The sequence below is a fragment of the Typopeltis vanoorti genome, chromosome 15 (genome assembly GCF_054136105.1).
Source record: "Typopeltis vanoorti isolate ZY-2024b chromosome 15, IOZ_Tvanoo_1.0, whole genome shotgun sequence".
Lineage (NCBI taxonomy): Eukaryota > Metazoa > Arthropoda > Arachnida > Uropygi > Thelyphonidae > Typopeltis > Typopeltis vanoorti.
The window spans coordinates 73,491,729-73,518,023 of NC_143563.1; the positions used below are offsets into that span (position 1 = coordinate 73,491,729).

The 26,295-nt window shown below is 35.3% G+C and overlaps 1 protein-coding gene across 3 annotated transcripts in view; it reads left to right on the forward strand.

Annotated features, from left to right (window-relative positions):
• The window catches only part of LOC150098886 (non-selective voltage-gated ion channel VDAC2-like), a 98,952-nt gene that overhangs the window by 32,648 nt on the left and 40,009 nt on the right, over positions 1-26,295 (forward strand). For all 3 annotated transcript variants that reach the window (XM_090405322.1, XM_090405320.1, XM_090405321.1), the window contains exons 5-7: positions 10,020-10,130; positions 11,704-11,820; positions 24,978-25,128. In XM_090405322.1, coding sequence (XP_090261448.1) covers positions 10,020-10,130; positions 11,704-11,820; positions 24,978-25,128 — 379 coding nt within the window. The remainder of the gene's footprint in view (positions 1-10,019; positions 10,131-11,703; positions 11,821-24,977; positions 25,129-26,295) is intronic.

The window sequence follows — 26,295 nt, forward strand, 5'->3', positions numbered from 1 at the left end:
GTGGAGAAAGCTCTCTCATCACTCCTATCTCAATATCTCCCATAATGCAAAGCACATCTCCTTGCAGATATGTGTAATGCTATGCATTAAGGCAAGGGCCACTACCCATACCGGTTTCAACCTTTATTGAGGTCTCGTCAGTGGGAGCCAGGCCCAGTAGTTCAGATACAAAGGTAGAAGCAATGAGTGGTCATCCTAACCTATAGAAGTTGCCAAAGTGTGTGCCACCTTATTATTAAATTACTCCGGATTCAGAGAAAGATGTTGAGAGTTTATTTTTCACTTGGTTAGACTATAATAAGTTTAGTTTAATCCTTTATCCAAGTGTGAGCAAACAAAGTTTGCACCTGAAAGTATCTTCAGGACTGGGGTAAGGTAGTGCAACACCAGCCAACTCGTTGCAAAGGTGGAGAAAGCTCTCTCATCACTCTTATCTCAGTATCTCCCATAATGCAAAGCACATCTCCTTGCGGATATGTGTAATGCTATGCATTAAGGCAAGGGCCACTACCCATACCGGTTTCGACCTTTATTGAGGTCTCGTCAGTGGGAGCCAGGCCCAGTGCTTCTTCCTTTGTATCTCCACTACTGGGCCTGGCTCCCACTGACGAGACCTCAATAAAGGTCGAAACCGGTATGGGTAGTGGCCCTTGCCTTAATGCATAGCATTACACATATCTGCAAGGAGATGTGCTTTGCATTATGGGAGATACTGAGATAGGAGTAAGAGAGCTTTCTCCACCTTTGCAACGAGTTGCCTGGTGTTGCACTACCTTACCCCAGTCCTGAAGATACTTTCAGGCGCAAACTTTGTTTGCTCACACTTGGATAAAGGATTAAACTAAACTTATTCTGGTGATGTTGAGTTGGGGTTTGTTTTCAGATTTGTTCCAGTAGCTAACTTTTCACTGTTTGCCCTGGTTCCCTGGAGAAAACAACGGCGGCCTTGTTTAACCGGGCGACGCCCCACCCGGCATGAAATTTTGTCATGTCGTACCATCATTTTTTATTTTGGTTTAACCAATAAGCATACAATTTGGTCGGCTAAATCCCAAATTGCCAGCCCATCCTTTTCGTTCAGTATCCAAGTAGATACCCAACAAGATGCACCACGAGAAGGTGAGGATTGGACATTACGTCAGAAGCCCTGGTCGGTTCTCTGCATTCCTTTAAAGGCTATGTGGAGGTCTCCTCTCAGTTATACAGCTTTGACCCTTAAGCATCCCTGGTGAACGTACTTCATTTATAAAAATAAGAATGACATCTAAAAAATGAACTGGTCATTGAAAGAGTTTGAAGTTGCCTGCAATTTAGGAGCATCTTTTGGAAAATGAGTAACTTCATCTAAATTGCAGATTATCTCTCATTACTTGGGATATCCTGCAATTCTCATTACTTGGCTTCGTTTTATTTATATATATATAGATTTTTTTTTCAGAATTAGTTAATATAATAATTATTATATCAATAGATTATTGAATTTTATTAATGGGATACAGCTTGCTCTCTCATGATGGCCAGTAAATAATGATATAAGTTAATTTTTAGTTAAGCTTATCTTCAATAAATGAATGCATTATCACATTACTTGATATACTTCATCAATTAAATCTATTACTTTCATGAACATAGTTTTTATTTTTGTAATTTAGTGCAGTTGCAAAGATATTGCAACATTTGCCTGTTAGTTATGAACTGAATTCAAATCCCATTCAGGATGTGATCAGTGTTTATAAGGGTTTCGTGAAGGTGAGTTAGCCAAAAGTTTCATCTGAATCTGAAGATTTCATCCTCAATTTTCAGTAACCGAAGAACTGTGGGCATGTTCTCTGTGTTGACCTCATAGCCTTAGTTGCTTTGAGCCCTATAACCATCCTAACCTAGCTGTAATTTTGATTTTGGTTATTTCTGCTCATATTTCATTTTATTTAATAAATACAGGTAACCCTCATATAACGCGGATGTTAGGTTCCATAGAAATGCCGCATTATATAAATCGCGTTATATGAGACATAGATCACATAGAAAAAGTAGGGTTAGGTTCCGAAATCATTTTTTTTTTTTTAAATTATATAAACAACAATGACATATCCAACAAAAACAATATTTTTATTTAATTCACGTAATTCATGTAAGTTAAGAAAACATAAACTATGACAAATACGTAGTATAAAATTATAAAAGTTACAAATTGTATATAAATTTCATTGCACATAATGCATAAATGTTTTAGACACAATAAAATAAAGCGCATATTTTAATTGTCATCACTGTCTTCAGAAATAACATTTCATAGATGTTCTTTAAGTGGCCAGAGGTCGTCACCACTTGAAATCTCTTGGACATCATTTGTATAATTCTCGTTGCATACTTTGGCTGGTTTAGTCATCAAGAAGTCAGTAATAAGACTTTGCTTTCCACTATGTTGCAGTTTTTTATTAAGTTCATAATATGATGCTAAACAAATATCTAATTGTCTCATGAATTTTCCTGAGCGCTCCATTTAGAGATCATTATCCATTAAATAACTTCCTAACTTTCTTGTCAAGTCCAGCCCTTCTGCTAATTTCTTTAAACTGAATTCTTTAACGGATTCATCACAATCAGAATCTTTGGCAGAACTTTTCCCGCCATTTGGTTTGACGCCATCTATTAATTTTACCAGTTCCTCCTCATTTAAATCTGTTTCTGCATCAATTAATTCACTAATTTCGTTTTCATCCATTTTGCAAAAGCCCTCTCCACTAAAAATGTGTACGACGTTTATTATACGACGTAGCTCGGCATCCACTTGAGGTACGAAATTTTGTTCCAATATGGCTTCAGGCCATATTTTTTTCCAGCAAACATTCAGCGTAGAGGGTTGTAATTCCTTAATGGACAGAGAAATAATTTTTACACAATTCAATATTGAAAACTCTTTCCATGCTTGAGGCAGTGTCATGTTTGGAGTAGATTCCATTTTTTCCAAAATTAATTGAAATGTTTGACGAATATAATATGATTTAAATGTTGATATTATTCCTTGATCGAGTAGTTGAATAAGTGAAATAGTATTAGGTGGCAAAAAAGTTATTTTAATATTCGGTTGGCTTAAATTTGTTGGGTGGCCTGGAGCATTATTTAAAATTAGTAGAATTTTGAAGTCCATATTCTTTTTCTTTGTGTAACTTTCTACGGGTACAAAACACTTGAAAAACCAATTTTCAAACATGCTAGCTGTAGCCTATGCTTTTTTTTTTTTTGTTGGCCTGCCAATAAACAGGTTTAGCCCTTTCATCGCACGAGGATTTGCAGATCGGTTAATAAACATTGGTTTTGTCATGTAATCACCTGATGAGTTACTACAAAACAGTAGAGTAATTCTATCTTTGGAAACTTTGAATCCAAGAGCTGATCTTTCATATTTCGAAATATAGGTGCGTTTTGGGATTTTTTTCCAATATAACCCAGATTCATCCGCATTGAACACCTGGTCTGCACTGTAACCACCTTCTTTAATGATTTTTAAAAGTTCTGCTGGGTATTTCTGGGCAGCTTCAACATCTGATGCTGATTCTCCCTGGGTTTTAAGATTATACAAAGAAAACCGCTTTTTAAAGTTTTCAAACCAACCTTTACTGGCAGAAAATCCATGCTGAGAGATTTCTTCTGAAGAATCTTGATCAAGTTCTTTTAAATGTTTATAAACTTCGAGAGCTTTTTGCTTAATAAGGTGTCTATCCAAAGGAATTTTCTTTTGAGTACAATCTTCTATCCAAATCATTAGAGATTTCTCCATTTTTTCTATTAGAATATCGCGAACATGAGTAACGCGCTTTGCATTTACCGTTGACCCAACAATAACACTTTCTTGGATTTTATGTTCATTTTGTTTGATTGTTCGAATTGTTGATTCATTTAAATTCAGAGTCCTTGAAGCAACTCCTGGTTTTTCTCCAATTTTCAGCCGATCCAAGATTTTAATTTTTTCTTCGAGAGAAATGAATTTCCTCTTCAATGTTGGTTTTCCCCTTTCGTTGCAGTTTTAGTGGCCATTACAATAAAAATAAACTTTTACATTAAAAAAAAAAGCATTACATATGTATGTAACTCACCAGAAAATAAACTGCTCTGCTTGAGAATAACACATTTATGATTTTAAATGTGCTTTCCTGGCAGAAAACAAAGACAATTTTTAACAAACACTTTATACAGTAACCCTAGATGGCAAACCTATGGCACTCATGCCAGAGGTGGCACATCTGAGAATTTTGCTGACACATCAACAATTTATAGATGATATCCTTTTATGCGCTTATAAATTATTCAAGTTTTTTTATTAATCGTTACAATACGTACAAGCTGAATTTTGTTTTACACAAGACAGCAGTTATAAAGACGTGCATATGACTGGTGCAGTATTAACAAAAGATCGCGTGACCCAAAGACAAAAGCAACCAACAAGTGTTAAATTGAAATGCTAATTCTCTTCAATCGAATTCCATAACATCTGAAACTGTCATAACAACATTCACTATTAGTTTTAACACATTCACAACAGGGTGTAATTTATCATTCCGATGGAACTTCTCATTACTGACTGACTCAACTCACACAAACGTTTCAACCATTGGTTGAGTTTTATGGCTTCTTGTTTGCGTTTGAGGTGGCAGGCGAACTCGCCCATTCATTATATGGCATGTTTCAATTCTTGGCAGTCTTTTATTTTAAGTTAGCCTTTGTGATCTGTCATAATGACATCGAGAATTTCAAATGCAATAAAAAAACACTTATTTCATAATTGAAAAATTGGACAATAGTTTTTAGTTAAATACTATGTTTCAGTGCAACATATGGTTTGCTTGAGTCTATACAGCATAGTGTGAGGGGGGACATGTGATTCATTAGTTAGCGCCGTTTTTATTCCAGCTGTCTCTAATTGCACTATTTGTTGAGAACGACACAGACTGCAAAAGCCACTGTACAGTACCTTATTCAGTGATACAATAAAACTAAATTCGATACTTATAACTACTTGTGCGATACGGGCAGACACAAATTTAATGAAGATAAAATTTGATTTTTAAGTCCCGTGGTGAAAAATATGAAAAAAATAAAAAATAAAGGGTTACTAGAAATTGTAGACCGTGTTATATCGAAACCACATTGAACAAGGGATACCACAATTTGTAGACTGCATTATATCGAAACCGCATTGTATAAGTACCGCGTTATACTAGGGTTACCTGTACATTTAAATAAGGGAAATATATTTTAAAAAAAAAAGCATTTGAAGTTAAAGAAAAGTGCCCAGTGTTTTAACTATTTATGTTATTATTATCATGCAGGATCTTTTAGTGAGTCCAACAACTTATTGAGGGAAAGGCTCATGCTAGTCATACCTGTCATCTCATTAAATGCATCCATCAGAGATGCTTTTACAATGCTCAACAATAGCCTGTTCTACACTCATCACATAACACTAAAAGAGCCTGATATTCATATGTTTCCTAATCATGCCCTTACTCAGCTTCAAGAGATAACCTCAGGTTCTCCACTTTCCATGAGCTGCAATATCTCCTGTATGTATGTTAGAATTGAATTTCATATTTGAAGGTACTTCCATATGACTGAAAACTGACTAATCCATCATAGTGTCACCTGTGATGGAAAAATTGCCATTTTGTACAAAATAGATTTCCTGATTCATGAGAGGTATACAAAGAAGCTGCAATTCCACAAAAAAAAAAAAAAAAAAAGAAAAGAAAGAAGCAAGAATGAAGAGAAGGAATAAAAAGATTAAGGGTAGAGAGAGAGAGACAGACCATTTCTGACAAGGAGTCCTCAGAGGAAGGGGGGATTCTTCATTCCTTCTACTGAATTCAGAAGAGAGTTTTTCAAGGAGAGAGTTTGCAGAAGGCATCAAGGGAAAAGACATGATGGAAGCAAGAGAAGAGAGGAGACCGGCTAGAAGTCATATGGTAATTTAGTAACTGACTAACTAGAAGCTAGAGGTAAAGTACCTCAGCATCTATACAGAAAGTGATTGACAACTGGTAACTCAGCTGGTGGCTGAAATCCAAAGTGTTGCCGAGAAAGGTGAAACTAAGTCAGAGTGTGTGTGTTGGAGCAATTAATTCAAAACATCTGTCCAGGAAGTTACAAGAAGAAAGGTTTTTCTGCCCAGAAATTCCCAACTCGGTAACAAGGTTCATACTGGTGTCTGTATTGAGAACAGCTCCTAATATAAGAAGCTTATGCTGGGATCTTCACCAGTAAAGTTGCAATTCTTGGAGGAAAAAAAAGTCTCACCTACAATTTCTCTCTTAAGGTCTTCGTGTTCAGGAAATTTTGCACAAGGAAGCATCTGTTTAAAAGAGACCACTGTCCAAAGCTTATGCCAAAATCCAACCTTCAGGTTTTTATTCTCTAAAAATCTGCTCTGACACTCATCACAGCAAGTAGAAGGAAATAAGGAGTGAAATAAAGCAAAGTAGATAGAGAAGAATGGACAACTATTTGTTAGTAGAGAAACTACGTGCCTCTAAAGAAGTTAAAATGTAAAGCAATTTTTTGTTGTAACAGCTTGATATTCTGCATTTGAGAAGAGTATGCTGTTTTCCTAATTCCTAAAACAGAAGGCCAGGAAATAAGCTCTCATGTTAGGAGAAATCCAGAAATCATGTTTTAAAGCTGACAAAGAATTATCTATCTCACTCAACTCTGGTATATGTTAATAGATTGTAAATGTCTTGTACTCCTATGCATGTATTAAGGAATTATCCCCCCTCCCACTGGAAGTGGGGGGACTGAACTGGAGTTTGAGGGTTTGTATTTAAGATGACTGACAAATTTTATATTGTGTGATCTGTTAATCAACAAGTATTTTAGATGCCCCTTAGAAATTCTGTAGCTACTGTAGATGTAAGCAATTGTCTAAAGTTAATGATGAAACTAAACTACTAATTTAAGTATATTTAAATCTGTTGTATTTGTGTGTGTGTGTATTAGATAGAAGGACTCTATTTCTTTAGTTGTATAAGTAAATGTTTCTTATGTGGCAGGAACTTAGCAGTTGTATATTAATCTTTGGTATATGTTGCATTAATTGCTATTATTAAATTATTGTTATAGTTATTGTGTCATTTTTGAATTCTGAATGGTCAGACTTTAGCATCTGCTGTTTAGTAAAAGAGTAACCTTCTTTTACAATAATTAAGATATGAATCTGTTTCCTAACCACTCACTTCATACATGGTGAGGTTTAACCCACCCTAGTGTGATGACTTAACAACCTTAGCAATACATCTCTTAAATTTCAACTCTGTTCATCATCAACCTCAGATCTCTAATTGCAGTGTCCTCAGGCCAAAACATTTAGCAGCACTGAACTGATATTCATTATCATTTGTCCATAAATCTAGTCTCTTCAAATCATTCTTCAAGGATTATGTATCATCTATGTCCTTTGTCCCTAATCACTCTCCCTAACTTTTGCATGATCAGCAAATAATTGGATATTACTCTCTAGACCATCCTCATTTATCATTAATATACTAGTTAAACAACTTTTGTATTTTGGCCACCTCCCAAGTACAAAACCCTGTGGTACACCACTGGTCACTCCTCTTAGACACAGCACCTCCATTCCTCTGTCTGATATCTGTCAGTCAGCCACTGTCCCACCCTACCCATAAACCTGTTCTTCATGTCCATCTCCTTGAGTTTGTGTAATAACCTACCTCCCTTGTGGACTCCTATCAAATGCCATTGCAAAGTGCAGCAGTATCTTGGTATATAAGTATGAGAACATGTGCACATTGCTTAAGTAAGACCTACCTTTAACAAATCCATGCTATCTTCTATAGAAGTTCAGATTGCTACTAATTTCTGAATGTTGGTATTAACCAGCCTCTACAGTACCTTAATGATTACTCTAGAAATAATGATTCTGACTGGTCTGTAATTGATTGCATGTGTTCCAGCTCCACTCTTGTCTAATGGATTTGTATTAACCTCCTTCCACTCATTATAAATTCTACTCATGCTGAGACTCAAATTGAACAACCATTCAGGAACATTACTGATTCTCTTGCACATTCCTTTGGCACCTGTGCCAACATCCTATCTCACTACTGTGTTTGAATTAAGTTCCTGCAATTTAATACTTCTGATGAAGCTGTGAGTTCAATATGCCAGAAATGGATTTATTTATAACTAAAATTTATATACAGATATCCCTTGCTTAATGCGGGATTTGATTAATGCGGCAAAATTAATTGCGCCAATCCCTTGATATACGCGGCAAGAGTTTTGATTAGCGCGCCTTTAACCCTGCGGAACTCACAGCTGATCTGACAGATACATGCAAAATGTTGAATATAAATATTCTTACACGAGTGATATTCTGCACTGTTTTTTTGCTGTCAGTTTGGTTTAACACATGTTATATAAAGATTTGTGATATTGACAGTAAATTGTATCTGAGAAATAACGCCACCTTCGATGTCAGTATAGTATGGTTTAGTTGTTTTTTTTTATAATAAATAAATAAACCATGTATTACTGAAATAGAGAGCCAAAGGCTTATTTATTGTATATATCCTCTAGAAGATGTGCTTTACATTATGGAAAATACTAAGGAAAGTGATCTGGAGCTTACTCCACCTTTACTACAAGTTGTCCATAAGGTTGCTTATGCTTGCATCTGCCGAAACTTTTAGTTTCTATGTATTTGGCATGAAACTCTTGTAGTTTCTATATTCGGCTATGAAATAATGTTGGATTCAGTATCCACTTAATTTGTACCATCATGTATTATATTTGCAGTGTTTTTCTTTATGTTTTATTGCTTGTTTGCCGAGGTCTGGAGAGTCATTTTGTTTGTTATCGTAGAATTTATGCTGATAAGATAAAAACTAAAACTGTTCAAATGACTCTTGATAACTTCTTTTGATAAAAAAATTGCAGTAAATAATGTAGGTACAAGTATTTATTAAACATTTACTCTGCATTCATTTTTTATCTTTCCTAAAAGAGTACCATATAAAACAAATTATTAATACAGTAATCAATCACGGACGAATTGTAATTTTTACCATTGATTATTATATTTGATTAACGAGATTTTGATATATGTGATAACATCGAGGGATTAATTAACCACGTTAATCGAGGGATACCTGTATTTATATCATTATTATCCTTTTTATAATGTAGGCATGTAAACACATTTACATTGACAAATCAGTTCATTGTAATAAACTCAAATAAACTTAAAAGGTTACCCAGCTAAATGCATTTTCATTGCCCATTATGACTCCACCACTTTGTTTATTGGAAAACCAGGGGCAATATATATAAAAAAAAAAAAAAAAAAACTGTTTAGTTAATCCAGAGTAGTTCATGATGCTAACCCTTGGCTCATCCACAATATTATGTGCTGTATATTTTCAATATTTTATAGTGAGATGATCTTATGAAGAAAATTTTCATTGATTGTGACTCAATAATGTGAAATAAACATCCATAACATTTATTACACCACAGTCGGTATCTGTGTCGAGTAGAGGACACGTGCAATCATTTATTTTGAATTAGTACCTGTTTTTTGCATTGCTGAAATATACTTTATATATTGGTGTGTCATGATAGGCTAGATATAGCGAGTATAGTAACTTGTTGTATTTAAATTTATGCAGTGTCTTAAATTAACTTCAGTAACTCGTGATAAATACTACAGTAGCAAATTCTTGTGATATCATAATAGCATTAAAGAAGTAGCTCATCTCATGTGAGATTGACAAGGATCTTTCTTTCTGAAACTTGGAGCTTTTCATCCAAGAAAGCAGATAAACTGGTGAGAGCAATCCCAATCAAAAAACATAGTGGACTATGCAGATAGGATTAACTTAATCCTAATTAGTAGCATTAACTAGGATTATGTACTATATCAACACAGTACCAAGTTACTTGGCCATGAAATTCGTTGAGCTGGTTAGTAATGATGCATTTAAGAAATCTTATTTTATTTTCAGGAAAAAAGATGTCACCTTGAAAGCTTGCTTTAAAAATGATACTTTGCATTTGAATACAGATTTTGATTTAGATCAGGGTGCACCACTTATTAATAGTGCAGCAGTTCTCCAGTAAGTTAATTTTTTGAAGTCTTTTTTCTTGTGTTTACATGCTTTGTTTAAGTTTTATTATGCAGTAGCAAAAGTGACATATGATATATACTACACATGGAATATTTTGTATTCAGTCTCAGGAGTACTAATTTTGCTGAAATAAATTCATAAACAAAACTCTTAAAAGCATATGTCTTCACTTTGATTTTAATAGGTTTTAAACAGTATTCTGTTTACTATATAATGAAGTTCATATCTAATGAAGTAAATACCACTAAAACAAACTACTGAAAAGTCCCAACCATATTCCCATAGGCATAATGCTATTCTAAAAGAAATTCACTATAGCAAACTGTTCCTATAACAGACTGTTTCTGTGGCTCCTACAAGTCTGCTATAGGAGAGTTGACTGTATGTACACATTTTAAAAATATGATTTAGCTAATAAAATGAAGTGGCAAGTTTTAAAGACATGACCTGTAAAATTCAATGGGAGACATGTGTCAGAGTGATCTCAAGTTAGGAACTTTCCACATGGGTTCAGGGTTCTTGGGGATGGGCTTGAAAGTGTCCAGGATGCATTTAAACCTCCTTGAGGTGAAGCCATTCTGTAGTGTCATGCATTGGATAGTTCTTGTTGGAGATGCTCAGAATTGGAGCAGATAACATGTGCTCTGTTGAGCAAAGATTTCAAAATGCCTGTTTTTTGAGATGTATGTAGTGGCCTGTGAAGGTAGGTTTACAGTAAACAGATGTAAATATTTCAGATGAGGTACAGGAAAAGAGGATATCCAAGAAGGCTAATTTTCCCATCCTTTTTCCATGGTGAAGTTGATGGAGAGACTATCTAGATATGTCTAAAACCATGTTGAAAATGTTGGTGTTTAAGATCAAGGATATTGTCTCTTATATGTATATATCTGTGTGCATACATGCACACACAATCTAAATTAATTAATGAGTTAAATTTAATTGATTATAACCATTTTATATAAATAGTCACATCTTACCTTGGCATGCTTGACAGAATTAGTACACATTTAAGGTTAATGCATGTTATATTTGGTTTTCTAGTTACTGAAATATAGATTTATTGGTAGTGATTATTATTATCATGTTTGTTTTTAATTGATGTCATTACAGTTGATTTCACTATAGCAAACTCAGGGGACCCACAAGAATAGTTTATTATAATAGATAATTTACTATGTGAATTTTTTAGCATGACATTGTGCCTGTGGATCTTTGTTTTTTAGTAGTTTGATAAAGCAGTGTTTATTATAGTGTGGGTTGACTGTATATTATTTCCATTTTAAGATAAAATTAGCTCACTTCTAATACATTCTAATTGGCAATTACATAGGCAATCTGCTTTATTGTATGTATTTTTTGTTTACTTATTCAGTTAGCATGTTTTTTTTTTATTTTTTAGTAGTTGTTGTATTTGCATTTTAGTAGTTTGATAAAGCAGAGTTTGCTATAGTGAGAGGTGACTATATTATTTCCATTTTAAGATAAAATTAGCTCACTTCTTCTAATACAGTCTAATTTTCAATTCTGCTTTACTGTATGTATTTTCTGTTTTACTCAGTTACCAGGGTTGGCTAGGTGGACTGTATATGTCATATGATGCTGGTAGAGCAAGAGTTGCAAAGACAAATTTTGCTGTTGGTTACCGACAAGGAGACTTTGTTGTGAATACTAACGTGTAAGTATAATTATAATTATTATTATTTATATGGGCACTCCATGCAATCAAGACTCATTGCGGGAGACCCACTCTATCCATTAACACAATACGTATCATACATCTCCTTAAACCTATTCATAGTCAGGGTGCTTGCAGCCACCTCTGGCAATCCATTCCACTCTTGGTTAGTAAGCGTGTGTGTCCACACACACACACACACACATGCTTACTAACCACCCTCTTAGACAACTTCCAATTGTTTTCCCCAACTCCTCATGTATTGAAAAATTTCTTGTGTCAATCTTATAGAATCCCTTTAGTAACTTAAGTTTCTACCATATCCCCTCACCCCTGCCTGTCAGCTAAACTCTGCAACCCACACACCCCCAATCTATCCTCATAGAGAACATTCCACAGAGCTGTCACCAGCTTGGTCACTCATCTCTGAATCCTCTCCACCACCTTCCAATCCCCATGAAATGCAGGTGACCAAATCTGTGCACAGTAGTACATACCTGTTACAAGTGCACTACTACATTTGTTGTGTGTACACTTAATACATACTTGTTATGGACCTATAACAAGTATGTGTTTTGTTACAGAAACATAACATGTTACAGAAAGGAATGCTCCTTTCTGTAATAAGTATGTGTCTATGTTCTTCCAAAGATGGTACTTTGAAGTCTAGCTAAATATTGCAACTTAATACATTTGTTGTTTAGGTGTTATTTATAATATAAAGCACTATGATGAAGAATTGCCAATACCCAAGTCTTTAAGTATTAGGGATAGAAAAATATGTCAGAACTGTGGAAAAATAGTTGGAGTAGATTATATTTAATCAGGTAGTCATGGAAATCATTTAAATTGTAATTGAAAGAAGAGTGAATGAACTAAGGATTTTTGTTTATTAATTTGATATATATATAACTTTGAAATCCTGTTCTAGAAACTTCAGATATCCAGTAAGTGGGACATTGGTGGGACTATAATTCTCATATGAATGTGAAATTATAGAATTTTCTTACTGAGGTAGGATTTATGCAAACATATCTTTTCCATCCTCATTGGCTGAATGGATACCATACTCACTGTCCAACCAGTGGGCTGCGGGTTTGAATCCTTTTGCCTCTACTTATTGGAGACCTGAAGTGGCATGATATAATTCCATGTTTGGTCTCTCTAGTAGGTTTTCTAGATTCTTTTTGTACAGCTTATCCCACTTAAGTAGGGTTGCTGTTTTTAGTGAGTCTCCTCCATATCTTCCTGTCTTGGGCTGTAACCACATCCAAGTTCTTTATTCAAGTCCTCCTCCATGTATGCTATGGAAACTGTGGCCCTGAGGAAAAATAACATCAGCAGGATGGAGGTGGTGGATGTTATTTTTCCTCTGGGCCACAGTTTCCATAGCATGTCATATCCTGAGGTCAGTTTTATATCTAGACAGTATTGCACGATATCTGTCCTGATGCAAAAGAAACATTCAAGGAGGAACAAAAGGAGGAGACTAAGAAGCATGAAACAAATTTTTTGCTTTTGGCCTTAAAAGAAAAGAAAAAAAGAATCAGATTTGTTTATAATCTCTTTACATCTGTTATGATTAGAGCACAGACAGAAAAAGCAAATTTTGTTTAATATCAGTTGTTGCTCTACCTTATTTTTATTTCCCTGTCTTGTAATATGAAGGTCTGGATAGAGGATAAGAATATGAAATGAGATGTAGAAAGTTGTACAGATTAGCAAGAATTTGGATAGGAAAAAGGAGAATACATAATATAACCTGTCTGATGCTCATATGTAAACAAGGGAACATAGATGATATACTGATTAAAATAATTTAATTAATACCTCCATTATTTCACCAAAGTCAAATTGCATGAAGGAAGGCATAGGAAAATTCATATCTGTGCACTGTTCCAGACCACTAGATGAGATAAAGAAACAATGGTAGCCATAAAGTCCCAAATTGTGTCACCCAGTAAAATTGATTAGGTGTGGCCATTTCACAGGTCAGAGGATAAGCATTTTTGATATTGGAAGCAGTTTTATACATCCAAATTTTTTGAGTGTGTATATCATTTTAAAGCAGAGGTAGGTTTCAGGAATAGTCTCTCATATTTGCTATGGTGAAGTAAGGTAGCCTTCTTTCTTTCTATCATATCTCATGACTTGTATTCAAGGCATGGACAGCAAGTCCTGATTTTGTGTGTAAAGAATTTCTGCCATTATATTGAGATGGTCTGCCCTCCCTTCCAGTATTCTTTGTCAACTTTTAAGTCGATTATGGAAAATCTAACTCTCCACTACACTGATATAATGATTAGTTTTGATATTTCTTCTTTGTTTACTAGTGTTCCACTTAAAGGTATTTTGAAACTAATACAGTCTGAATTTTCTTTTGATAACTCAGCCTTGTTTCAGTTTACCATGAATTCTGGCTGTTTTCTTTGACAAGGAAAACTCTACAAACAAATTGAGGGGATAGCCATAAGCTCTCTGCTTAACCCCCCCCCTTCCCTCCACAGCTGCTTTATGTAGACCTTCAAAGAAAAGTATTTAAACTCTATACCACACACACCTACTGGTTATGCTGTGAAGATGGTGTATTCAACATTTGGTTGCACAGTTTGGACATTCTCTTTATCTTCTTACCACATTTAAACAAGTAACATTCATTTCATTTAGAACAGTAATAACTATTCATCCTTCTAGATACTTTGATTACACATTAAACTGGTGGATTCTCAGTATTCTCCTATATTTTTTGAATAATGGCTTCACACATGTAAGAGAAAACTAAGTATATAGTGAAATATATAGGAGTAATAAATTATATTTAGTTTTCTCTTACATGGGTGAAGCTGTTATTCAAAAAATATAGTACTTTAGTGTGCATATCTCTATTAAACAACTAGTAACTTACAATTATCCATTTACAGAAGCCCTCCCCCTACACAGTCACAGCATCCCTCCCAACAGTATGGCATTGCAGAAGCCTTGGTATCGTATGCAAAAATTGATTTGTTCCAATAACAATGCCCTCATCACTGAACTTAATTACTTACGCAATACCTTCTTAGCCACTGCCTACAGTCCTCACCAAATCATAAAACTATTAACACTCCAAATCCCCTTCTCTTCCACTCCAAAGCACAGACTACAGTAAAACCATCACCATCCCATATATCCAGGGCTTGTCTCAAAAGTTGACAAAAATCCTAAAAAAATACAATATAACGATGACCTTAAGACTGTACAAGAAACTTTGATATCTTGTTTGCTTTCCTAAGGATTAGCCACAGTCCCTAGATCTGTCTGGTGTCTATCAATATGTACAATCCTGTGTTATAACTTGTATATTTGTTATTTGAGTGTGTGTGTGTGTGGTCTCTTTTTGTTTCTTATCGCCTTTGCCCTTTTCGTGTGGCCCTTTTAACTTCCTAGATTGTGCCCTACCTATACAATGATTAATTGTTATCACGTGAACTCAGTTAAGTTGATGTTCCTTCCTAAAATAATTCTTCTATCCCCTTTTTCTTAGCACTTTAAGCTTTAAAGTTCCTACAAAACGGTGACACTGCTGGTGAATATGCCTATGAACTAGGCCAATTCACAAGCACAGATAACTATCTCCTGCGCTAAAAGAAATCAGGAAAATTTATTTTATTTATGACTGTGCCGAGTTCTTCACGTAAAGCATCGGAGATATGTCATAGCACCTTTAGGATATAGCCGAATCTAATTGTGGGCTTAATTAACAGTTGTGGCAATTCCCCAAATTCTTAGCATACAGGTTTGTAGTTTTTGCGAGGCAGTGCATTGTACAGAGATCAGGCGATAGTTTCTATTAAGCAAACAAAACACGTTTTATTGTAACTTAAGGAAATTCTACACTATTATACCCTTTTCAAACAACTTCTCTCTTAATCTTGTCTTGAATTTCAATTACTGTCTAACATTATTAAACTTGCCATTTACAGTGAGAGTAGATTCTCATATCCTACAAATCTGGCTGTCACTATTCCTAACTTATGTTATGCTAACATTTCGATTTCAAACCTTGCCATCCGCAACAATACTATTAGGCTAGTAACACTATGTCCAGTGGACTCACAATCATCCTTCTGCACTTAACTATTAATACAAAAAATCTACTCACAGGTCCTTATTAACACATATAGTCCTATTAGCACATGAGATCCTTGGTTGTTTTTGCCGATTCCTCCGATCCAGTCTATGTACTGGATTTTCTCGTTCAGTGCTCGGTAGCCACCCTTCCGTAATTCACTTGCGGGAACAGCGGCACATCTTTGCCGAAGGGACTAGGTCGAACGAAGGCATCCTGCTTTCGGTGCACGAGGCAAGTTCCCTTACTTGCTACACATTGTGGAAACTTTCAGTGCTTCTCCAGGGCTCCCCGTTTCTCCACGGGGTTGCATACCAACGAGTCCAATCATGCCTATGGACTGCAGCTAGAGGACTACGAGAAAGAGAGAGCGAGAACCCTGTTCTCCAGGCCTCCTGTATACGTTTTTTTTTTTTTTTTTTTTTTTTTTTTTTTTTTTTTTTTTTTTTTTTTTTTGAGTTCCGTGTTTCAGGATCGGAGACCCCCCAAACATCCTGCGATCACTCTTTCTTGTTCGAATGACCTTCAGTGCTGTTGTTCGCTTTCAAGTCCCAGACATAATTCACTGTAATCCTTTTTACCTGAGGTAGAACTACTTCAACACTAGACTATTTTTACAATATGACTCCTAGATTTACATAAAGTTCACAATTTTGAATATTTATACTAACTCAATATTTTTATGAACAAATTCAGTATTACTCCTTTTTGTCAGATACCTGTGTGGGTTTACAATCAGTATGGCAATGTGTAGTATTATTATATTTACAATATTTACGATCTCTGTAAAAGTCGATGCCAAAAAATTAAGAACTTCTATTACATCAAATTTTACACCTTCTTCTAACGTCAAACAGGCAAGACAGGTTGTTTGATCTTAAAAGAGGCAAGACAGCCAATAACAGAACCTCCATAGACTGTTCGTAACTCATAACAGAGCAGAGTGACGCAGTGGAAGGGTGCTGGGCCCATAACCCAGAGGTCCGTGGATTGAAACCACGCTCTGCTAAAAGTATTTTTTACTGATCAGTGTATCTGCTCTCCAGCCAAAAGATTATGGGTTCAAATCCCGCTGTGGGTATGGATGTTTGTGATTGTCTGTGAAAATAATAGTGGTGGTGATGGGCGGTAGATGCCGTTGGTGTAGATGATGATGGTAGTTGGGTTCGTTGTAGTTGGTGGAGACAGAGAGTTGTAGAGTAGGTGCCCTCCCTCAATGTATCTTTGGACTCCCTTGAGGTGTTATGTAATGATAACATAACTCACAGATGCATTTTGGATATATATATCCTACAAGATATGCTGGGAAAATGCCAGTTGTATTTGTTATATGTTGAAGTAAACTTCAACATATAACAAATACAAATATGAGTGACTATTCCCAGAATCTCTCTCTGCTTTAAAAAACTATTCAAACCTTGAGAAATTTGGATGCTGTCTCAAATATGGGATATATTCTCATCCTCAGATGTTAAGTTCACTATGTTACACAATTTAAAACTTTAGGCTTTTTTTTAGTCTCTCTGCTTCAGTTCTCACCTATGTAGTGCCTTCATACATATCTATCTGTGCATTTTTTCCTGGTGATTCTAATTTCATTTTGGCAAAATATTGGAAGTATTAATTAAATTATTTTAATTAGTATATTATCTCTGTTGTCATTTTAAAAATACCAATATGATCTGACTAGAAAGGGAACAATATAGTGCAACTGGTATGCAGTCAAAAATTGCTGTGAAGGTGTTCCATGGGAGAGTAAAAATATACTGGGATTACACTGGCCAAGAAAAAAAAATTTTTTTTCTCTGATTATGATCTGACACTTGTTTTTTACTAATTTGGGTGTGCTGATTTCAAATATCGAACCCATTTTTCTCTATCACATCAGGTTTTTCCTCTATGGCATTTTCTTTTTGATAATTTGTAAGTTTTTGATAGTTTTAAGGAGGCAGTACTATTTAGAGGATCCAAAAAATCGATTTTTTAATATTATTTTCTGAAAGTATGTACTTTTAAAAATCTGCTCCTAACTTTTTATCAAGAAATTCAAAAAATTCCCAAAGATATAACCTATTATTCAAAGCAGTGCACAGATCAGAATCAGAGCGCTCACCGCTCTCGCTTGTTAGTAAACGAATAAATGCGTAAGAACCTGCAACGGCACATACTGGCGCTTTGAATGTGCGAGAGGCCAATAACCGACCTAATACATTTAGGTGATGAAAAGTAGGTGATGACAACTGCCTAAAACAAATGAATGCTATATGCGTCATAGCGGACAAAGAACGATCGAAATCAGTCAATCGTTAATCGATCGTGAAAGTATGATGAGTGCTTATAACGTTTCAATAAAGTCTCTGGTTTTTTTTGTCTTGTTAATTGCATGTTAGTCGGTAGTGAAGAAAATACATCATGTCTACTACTCGAAAATGTGTCAATAGTGTAGATTCCTTCTGCTACATTTGTGGCAGCTTTACTGTTCCCAGTCAAAGGACAAATATCACTGATTTCGTTAAGAAAGTGTACTTTGCATACTTTGACGTAAAATTTGCAGATCAGGACAATTCATGGGCTCCAAATAAAGTGTGTAAGTCATGTGTAGAAAATTTACGACAGTGGAGCAAGGGAAAACACCAAAAATTAGCTTTTGGCATTCCAATGATTTGGCATGAACCGAAAAATCACGTAGATGATTGCTATTTTTGTTTAGTTCAGACTTCTGGTTATAATAAGAAGAATAAGAAAAAAATTATGTATCCAAATCTCGACTCAGCAATTTGGCCAGTTGCTCATTCCAATGAAATAGCCGTGCCAATTTATAAATATAAAGGACTTCCTTTACTTGAGAACGAGCATGATCGGGATATGCCAGATGTTCTTGAGGAGTAAGACCCGGATGTTGATTTAGACAGTGAAAATTTAATTTCTAGTTCTGGACTGCAACGTTTTACTCAAGCGGAATTGAATGACTTAGTAAGAGATTTGGGCCTATCAAAGGAATCATCGGAATTGTTAGCTTCAAGATTAAATGAAAAAAACTTACTGGAGCAAGATCCGAAGATAACTTTTTATCGTAGCAGGGAAAGTAATCTTGTACAATATTTTAAACACGAGTGTGGGTTTGTTTACTGTAACAATCTGTCAGGTTTACTAACTGAAATGAGTGTTGTACAATATCATCCAAATGAGTGGCGTTTGTTTATTGACACATCAAGCAGAAGTCTCAAGTGTGTCTTACTACACAATGGGAATGTATATGGCTCAATTCCTATTGGCTATTCAGTCCACTTAAAGGAAACATATGAGGACATTAAAAAGGTTCTGAAGTTATTAAAATATACAGACCATAACTGGATCATCTGTGTGGATCTTAAAATGATGAACTTTTTACTTGGCTTTCAAAGAGGATATACAAAGTTTCCGTGTTTTCTATGTTTCTGGGATAGTCGAGCTAGAAACCAACACTGGAGTCAGAAACATTGGCCTCTTAGAATATCCTTAAATGTTGGAGAACAGAATGTTATAAATCAACCTTTAATCAACAGAGAAAAAATCATTTTTCCACCTCTACACATCAAACTAGGTCTTATGAAGCAGTATGTTAAAGCTTTAGATTTACAAGGTGACTGTTTCCGATACATATATGAAAAATTTCCACGACTTAGTTATGAAAAAATTAAAGCCGGTGTATTTGATGGACCACAAATTAGAACTTTAATGAGAGACCCAAATTTCATCAACTCTATGAACAAAATTGAGAAAGAGGCCTGGACTTAATTTACGATGGTTGTGAATAATTTTCTTGGAAACAAAAAAGCGTGCAATTACAAAGATATAGTGGAAACAATGCTTGAAAATTTCCAGCGCCTAGGTTGCAACATGAGCATAAAGCTTCATTTCCTATTTCCTATACAGTCATCTTGATAGATTTTCTGAGAATTTAGGTGCTGTAAGCGATGAACAAGGCATAAGATTTCATCAAGACTTAAAAACTATGGAAGATCGGTACTAAGGAAGATGGGATTCTCACATGATGGCCGACTACTGTTGGAGTATTCAAAGGGATTGCCAAAACAGAACACACAGCAGAAATTGCTACAAACAAAAATTTATTCCCTGAAACTCATGTGTAAGTAAAATTGTTATTTTTTTATAAATATTCTTGTAATTTTTAATGAATATTGTTAACTAGTTATGTCTAATTATCGGCCTCTCTCACATTCAAAGCGCCAGTACATGCCATTGCAGGTTCCATACGCATTTATTCGTTTACTAACAAGCGAGAGCGGTGAGCGCTCCGATTCTGATCTGCGCACCGCTTTGAATAATAGGCTATATCTTCGGGAATTTCTTGAATTTCTTGATAAAAAGTTAGGAACAGATTTTTAAAAGTACATACTTTCAGAAAATAATATTAAAAAATCGATTTTTTTGATCCTCTAAATAGTCCTCTCCTTAAAACTATCAAAAACTTACAAATTAGCAAAAAGAAAATGCCATAGAGGAAAAACCCGACGTGATAGAGAAAAATGGGTTTGATATTTGAAATCAGTGCACCCAAATTAGTAAAAAACAAGTCTCATATAAAAGTCAGCAAAAATTGTGTTGGACTGTGTTATTAGTGAAGTGCAGATCAAGTATGTTTGGTAAGTGATTATACAGGTTTCTGCATTTTTATTGAGGCATAAGTTAACATAATGCTCAAGAATAGTAAATATGGATTAATGACATAAAAGTAACTTTTTTATTTATAGTTTTTTCTCCAAAGTGTCATGGATATCTTCAATATGATTTAAAAGAAAAATATTAATTTGATTTATGCGACTTTCACCTCCCAAAATTCCTTAACTGTATTATCATCATCATCAAATTTCTGACATTTACCCTCAAGGGGCGTACAGGATATGATAGTACTACATGAAAAAAATTACATCATTACTAACTTCCTATCTACAATTTTCCTCCAAATCAGTCTATTAATTGTCAAGACTCCAACATTATCAGATCTTATATTTCTATCGTCTAAGGCACTTTGTACCATATCAATCCACCTATATCTTGGTCTTCCTTTGGGTCGTTTTCCTGCTACCCTGGCAGAGGACACTTGTTTTGCTAATCTTTCTTCGCCCATTCTGTTTAAGTGACCATACCACCTGAGATTAGCTCTGCTAGCACATTCCTGGATGCTGACAGTGTCAAGTTCTTTCCTAATATCCTATTTTTTTATTTGATATTGCCATTGATACCATCTGTTCACGCCTATAATCTTTCTCAGGACTCTCATATCTGCGGTCTCTAGTCTTTAGTCAAGTGTTTTACTTCTGACCCAGCTCTCAGATCCATAAGTTAAAACTGGTTTAAACACTGTCTTGTATACAGCTAATTTAGTGTTCTGACTAATTTCTCTCTTATTCCATATGAATTTATTCAATTGACTTCCAACCATACCATCTTTGCTGATTCTGTTGTCTATTTCTATATTTAATGTACCATCTTCAGTAAAAATCGTGCTTAAGTAGCTGAAATGTTTCACTTGTTCCACAGGTTCTCCATTCACAACACAGTTGACATTTTCAATGATTCTGCCTATTTTCATCGTCTTTGTCTTTTTATTGCTGACCTTCATACCATATCTATTACAACAGCTATTCAATTTAGTCAGAGAATCTTGCAAACTTGTAGCAGATTTATTTAGAAGTATAACATCATCCGCATAAAGCAAAGAGCTGACATTAACATCTCCAATTTTGATATCATGTTTATTACCACTTTCCTTCATAATGTGATCCATATAGATAATGAATAACAGAGGGGATAATGTACATCCTTGTCTCACACCAGATTTAACATTAAACCATCTTCCTGTTCTTCAATTCTTCAATTCTAACTGCTGACTTACAACTCAAATAAAAACTTAAGTATTGCTCGATATAATGCCCCATTGACACCATATAACTGTAGGTTATTGAATAGCTTCTCTCTCGGCACCTTGTCATATGCCTTTTCCAAATTCTCTGTTATATTCCCATGCTATATTGACTATTTGTCGTAAAGTGAAGATCTGAACCTGACAGCCTCTATTTGGCCTGAATCCAGCTTGTTCTTCACCAAGCTTTTCTTCCACAATTCTTCTCAACCGTTTCTCAAGTATACTTGCATAGATCTTGCCAGGAACACTCAGTAGGGAAATACCTCTGTAATTCTCACATTCAGTTTTATTTCCCTTTTTATATATGGGTACTATGAGAGCTCTACTCCAATCATCGGGAATTCATCCCTCTGTCCAGGCTTTCTGAACTATGTAGTGCAGCCACTGCAAGACTCTTATACCACCATACTTCAGCATTTCTGGTCGAATATCATCTACTGCTGCTGCCTTTCCACATTTCAAGCCTTTGATGGCTTTTTCTACTTCAAGTATGGATATGTATTCCTGACTGCATGCCTGGTCAGTGTTTTTTACCACTGTGCTGTCATCACTGCTTGTTTCATTTAGCAGTTTTTCAAAGTAATTACTCCATACTTCAAGGATATCTTTTTCTCCCGTTTTCATGTCACCTTTATCATCTCTAACTCCTTTTACAGCACTCTTTCCTCCATCCCTAAGTTTCTTCAACAACCTCCAGAATATCTTACCACCTTCTTGATATTTATTTTCTATATTCTTGCCAAAGTCCTCCCATGACTTTTGTTTAGCTAGTTTTACAGTGTTTAGCATTCTTGCATTTGTCTCTGTATTCTCTAAGAGCACAAGCTGACTTATTTGACAGGAACTTTTGATATGCTTTCTTCTTTTCTTTCACTGCCTCTTTAACTGTCCTCTGTGTCCACTAGGGAGTCCTGATTTTTTTATCCTTGCAGACAACCTCACCACATGCCTCTCTGACAGAATCAATCAATGTTTTCTTCAGAGTTTGCCACTGAATCTCTAGAGTTTCATTCCTGTTCTCAAACTCTTTCATTTTTTCTTCAATAATCTTTGTGTATTTTAGTCTACAGTTCACATCTGAGAGCTGCTCAACTTTTATTCGCTTTAAAACTTTCTTACATGTTATTCTTTCCAATATGAAATTCAATTTTATCCTGCTCAAGACTAAATAGTGATCACTTCCAATTTCAAATCCTCTGTACACTCTGGTGTCCTGCACCAGGGAGAAAACATCACTATGAACAATAACATAGTCAATGAGACTTTTCTTATTCCTTGCCTCTTCTCTCCATGTGAATTTGTGCACATTTTTATGTTGGAACATGGTGTTAGTAATAACCAGTCCATGTCCTGAGCAGAAATCCAACAGGTATTTGCCATTTTTATTAGCTTTGCTTTTTTCTCCAAATTTTCCCAAAATATTTCTGTATGTCTCACAATCATTTCCTACTCTGCTATTTAGATCCCCAACAAGGACCAACTTTTCCTTTTTCATTGTTTCAGTTGCTTTTTCTAAAGCCTCAAAAAATTCCTCCACTTCTACCTTAGTAGAACCTTCTGTAGGACCATAGGTACAAATAAGTCTCATTGTCCAGTTCCCCATTCTCATATTTGCCCACATTACTCTACTTGAGACTGCCTGCCATTCAAGAAGATTAGCCTCGTATTTTGTGTTGAATACTATGGTTACTCCTTCTGTTCCTTGATTGTTATTGCCTGAATATAACATTTTATATTTATTGCTCAGAAAGATTTCACCAGTTTTTGTCTTTTTTCTTTCAGTCACCCCTATTATGTCGATCTGGTACTTATCTAATTCTTCAGCTAGCTCCATTTCTTTGCCATTCAGGCTTCTTATGTTGACAGTACCAGATCTTTAACTCTGGTGATGTTGAGTTGGGGTGTGTTTTCAGATTTGTTCCAGAAGCTGACTTTTCGCTGTTCGCCCTGGTTCCCTGGCGAAAACAACGGGGGCCTTGTTTAACCGGGTGACGCCCCCAGCCGGCATGAAATTTTGTCATGTTGTACCATCATTTTTTATTTTGGTTTAACCAATAAGAATACAATTTGGTCGGCTAAATCCCAAATTACCAGCCCATCCTCGTTCGTTCAGTATCCAAGTAGATACCCAACAGGGTGCACCACGAGAAGGTGAGGATTGGACATTAGGTCAGAAGCCCTGGTCGGTTCTCTGCATTCCTTTAAAGGCTATGTGGAGGTCTCCTCTCAGTTATACAGCTTTGACCCTTAAGCACCCCTATTGTATTAATATGTAGTTAAGTTAGTATTAGCCTATGGTATATTAGTCAATTGAGTGAGCTAAGAAATTCTTTATTTATTATTTACTTTTGTACATAATTAGAACTCTGCTCTAGATACTAAATAGAAATTTTTCAAAACACTTCAGGTCCCCAATAAGTATAGTATGGTGGTCTCACACCAGGTGATGAAATTCATCTTTTAACTAAAGACATTTTCAAACATCCATACACATGATAGAATTAAAACTCACTGCCCTATCAGTTGGAGAGTGATAAGTTATCTACCTGGCTAACTCAGGACAATAGGTGACAGTTTTTGCATACATGAAGAAACAATGAACCATATCTGTCCAAATACGATTCTCTGTAAAATGTCCAAGTCCTACACGAGCAGATTTTTTATGGAAAAGACTAAATATGGAAATTTTTAAAGCATTACTGTTATAAAAAGATCCTGTGGACTAAGTTTATTTTTGTTGTTGAGAGTAAGTGTTACATAATACTGTTCATTGATGCTAAATTTTTTTATACCTTGTAATAAATCTTGACAAGTTTTCAGTTTTAAATAGAGCAGGCTGTTATTCCATCTTTCAAATCATAGTGAAGATGTCAGTGATGACACTTTGGAGAAAATTTTATAAATAATAAGAAAAAAATATAATTTTTATTTATGTAATTTGTATTTATTATTCTGTTAAATGATCTGGAGATAAATGTATAGTTTTCATTGCATGAGGTTACCTGATAAAATTTCCATTTTTAAATAAAAAAAATTTACTTCATAAATGGCAAGCTCGAATTATCATTGAAAAGGCAGTCAAAATGAAAAATTTATTGAATTGTTGTTTGCCCTAAACAGAAGTGATGGCCATGAATTTGGTGGTGCTGTGTACCAGAAGGTAAATGAGGACTTGGAAACAGCTATCCAGATAGCTTGGGTTTCTACTACTAATAAAGCAAGATTTGGTATCGGATGTGTGTATAGAGTAGATAATGATACATTTCTCAGGGTAAGTAAACTATAGCTATTTGCTATTAATTTAATTTTGATACAGTTTCTATTTTTTTAAACTGGTTACAGAATGATAGCTTTTGGATATGTAGAGTGAATTTGATGGTTGAAAAGACTTGTATAAGAAGAAGGATGGCCTGTATGTGAATGGATTTGACATCAGGAGCCTGGCAAAATTATTTATTAAGATGAGACGTAATCTAGATCATCATAGAAGAAATTGTGAGAATATAAGTTCAGCTACTTATGCAAACATGATAATGATATAAATGTCATTGAGCATGGTTATGAATCTAGATGCTTTGGGTTTGAACTGTTTATTTTTTGAGGCGGGGGGGGACAAGAAAGAGAGAGAGCTACCTAACTAGGCTAAGCAGACTGCAGATGTAAGTATATGAAAAAGCCAGAAGCTAAATTATGTCCATACACAATTGCCAGAAGAATCTGGAACAAACGAGTTTATTTTGTTGCCTTGGTTTTTTTTATGTTGGGTCCATACACAGGAGATTGATTGGTCAACCTATAGTACATTAGTACCGTGTATGGGTAGTGGGTTGGGAAAGGAGGAATTTGATTACATTTGATTTGAATGACTTTAAATTGTATTCGTTGGGAAACACAGCAGGTGGGAGACTGTTCCACAGTGCAGCAGTTGCAGGAATGAAGGAAGAGGAAAAGAAATTTGTTCTATTTGTTTCTAGGTGTACTGTGAAGGAATGTTGTGCAGCAGCTGCACGTGTTCCAATGAGCTTAGTACTGAGCAGGGAAATTTTTGATATTATTTCGGATGAGCATTTCCCATGGAAATATTTGTAGAATATACTTACTGCAGAGACTAAACGTCTCTGTGAAAGTGGGGGGAGAGAGTTGGTAAGGGATGGATCATTGATAAGTCTAATTGCCCTCCTCTGTATTGAGTTGAGCATTTTGAGAGAGCTTTAGGGGATACTGCTCCTCATATGTGGGAGCAGTATTCAATAGTTGGGCGGATTTGTAACTTGTATAATGTTAGTAGTTGTTTGGGGGTGAAGTAACGTCTTGAGCGGAAGAGAAATCCTAGTTTTTTTTATGCTGAGGATGCAATGTTTGAGATGTGTATGTGCCAGAAGAGGTTTGATGTGAGGGTGATTCCGAGGAGCGAGATCTCAGGCTGTCTGGAAATTTG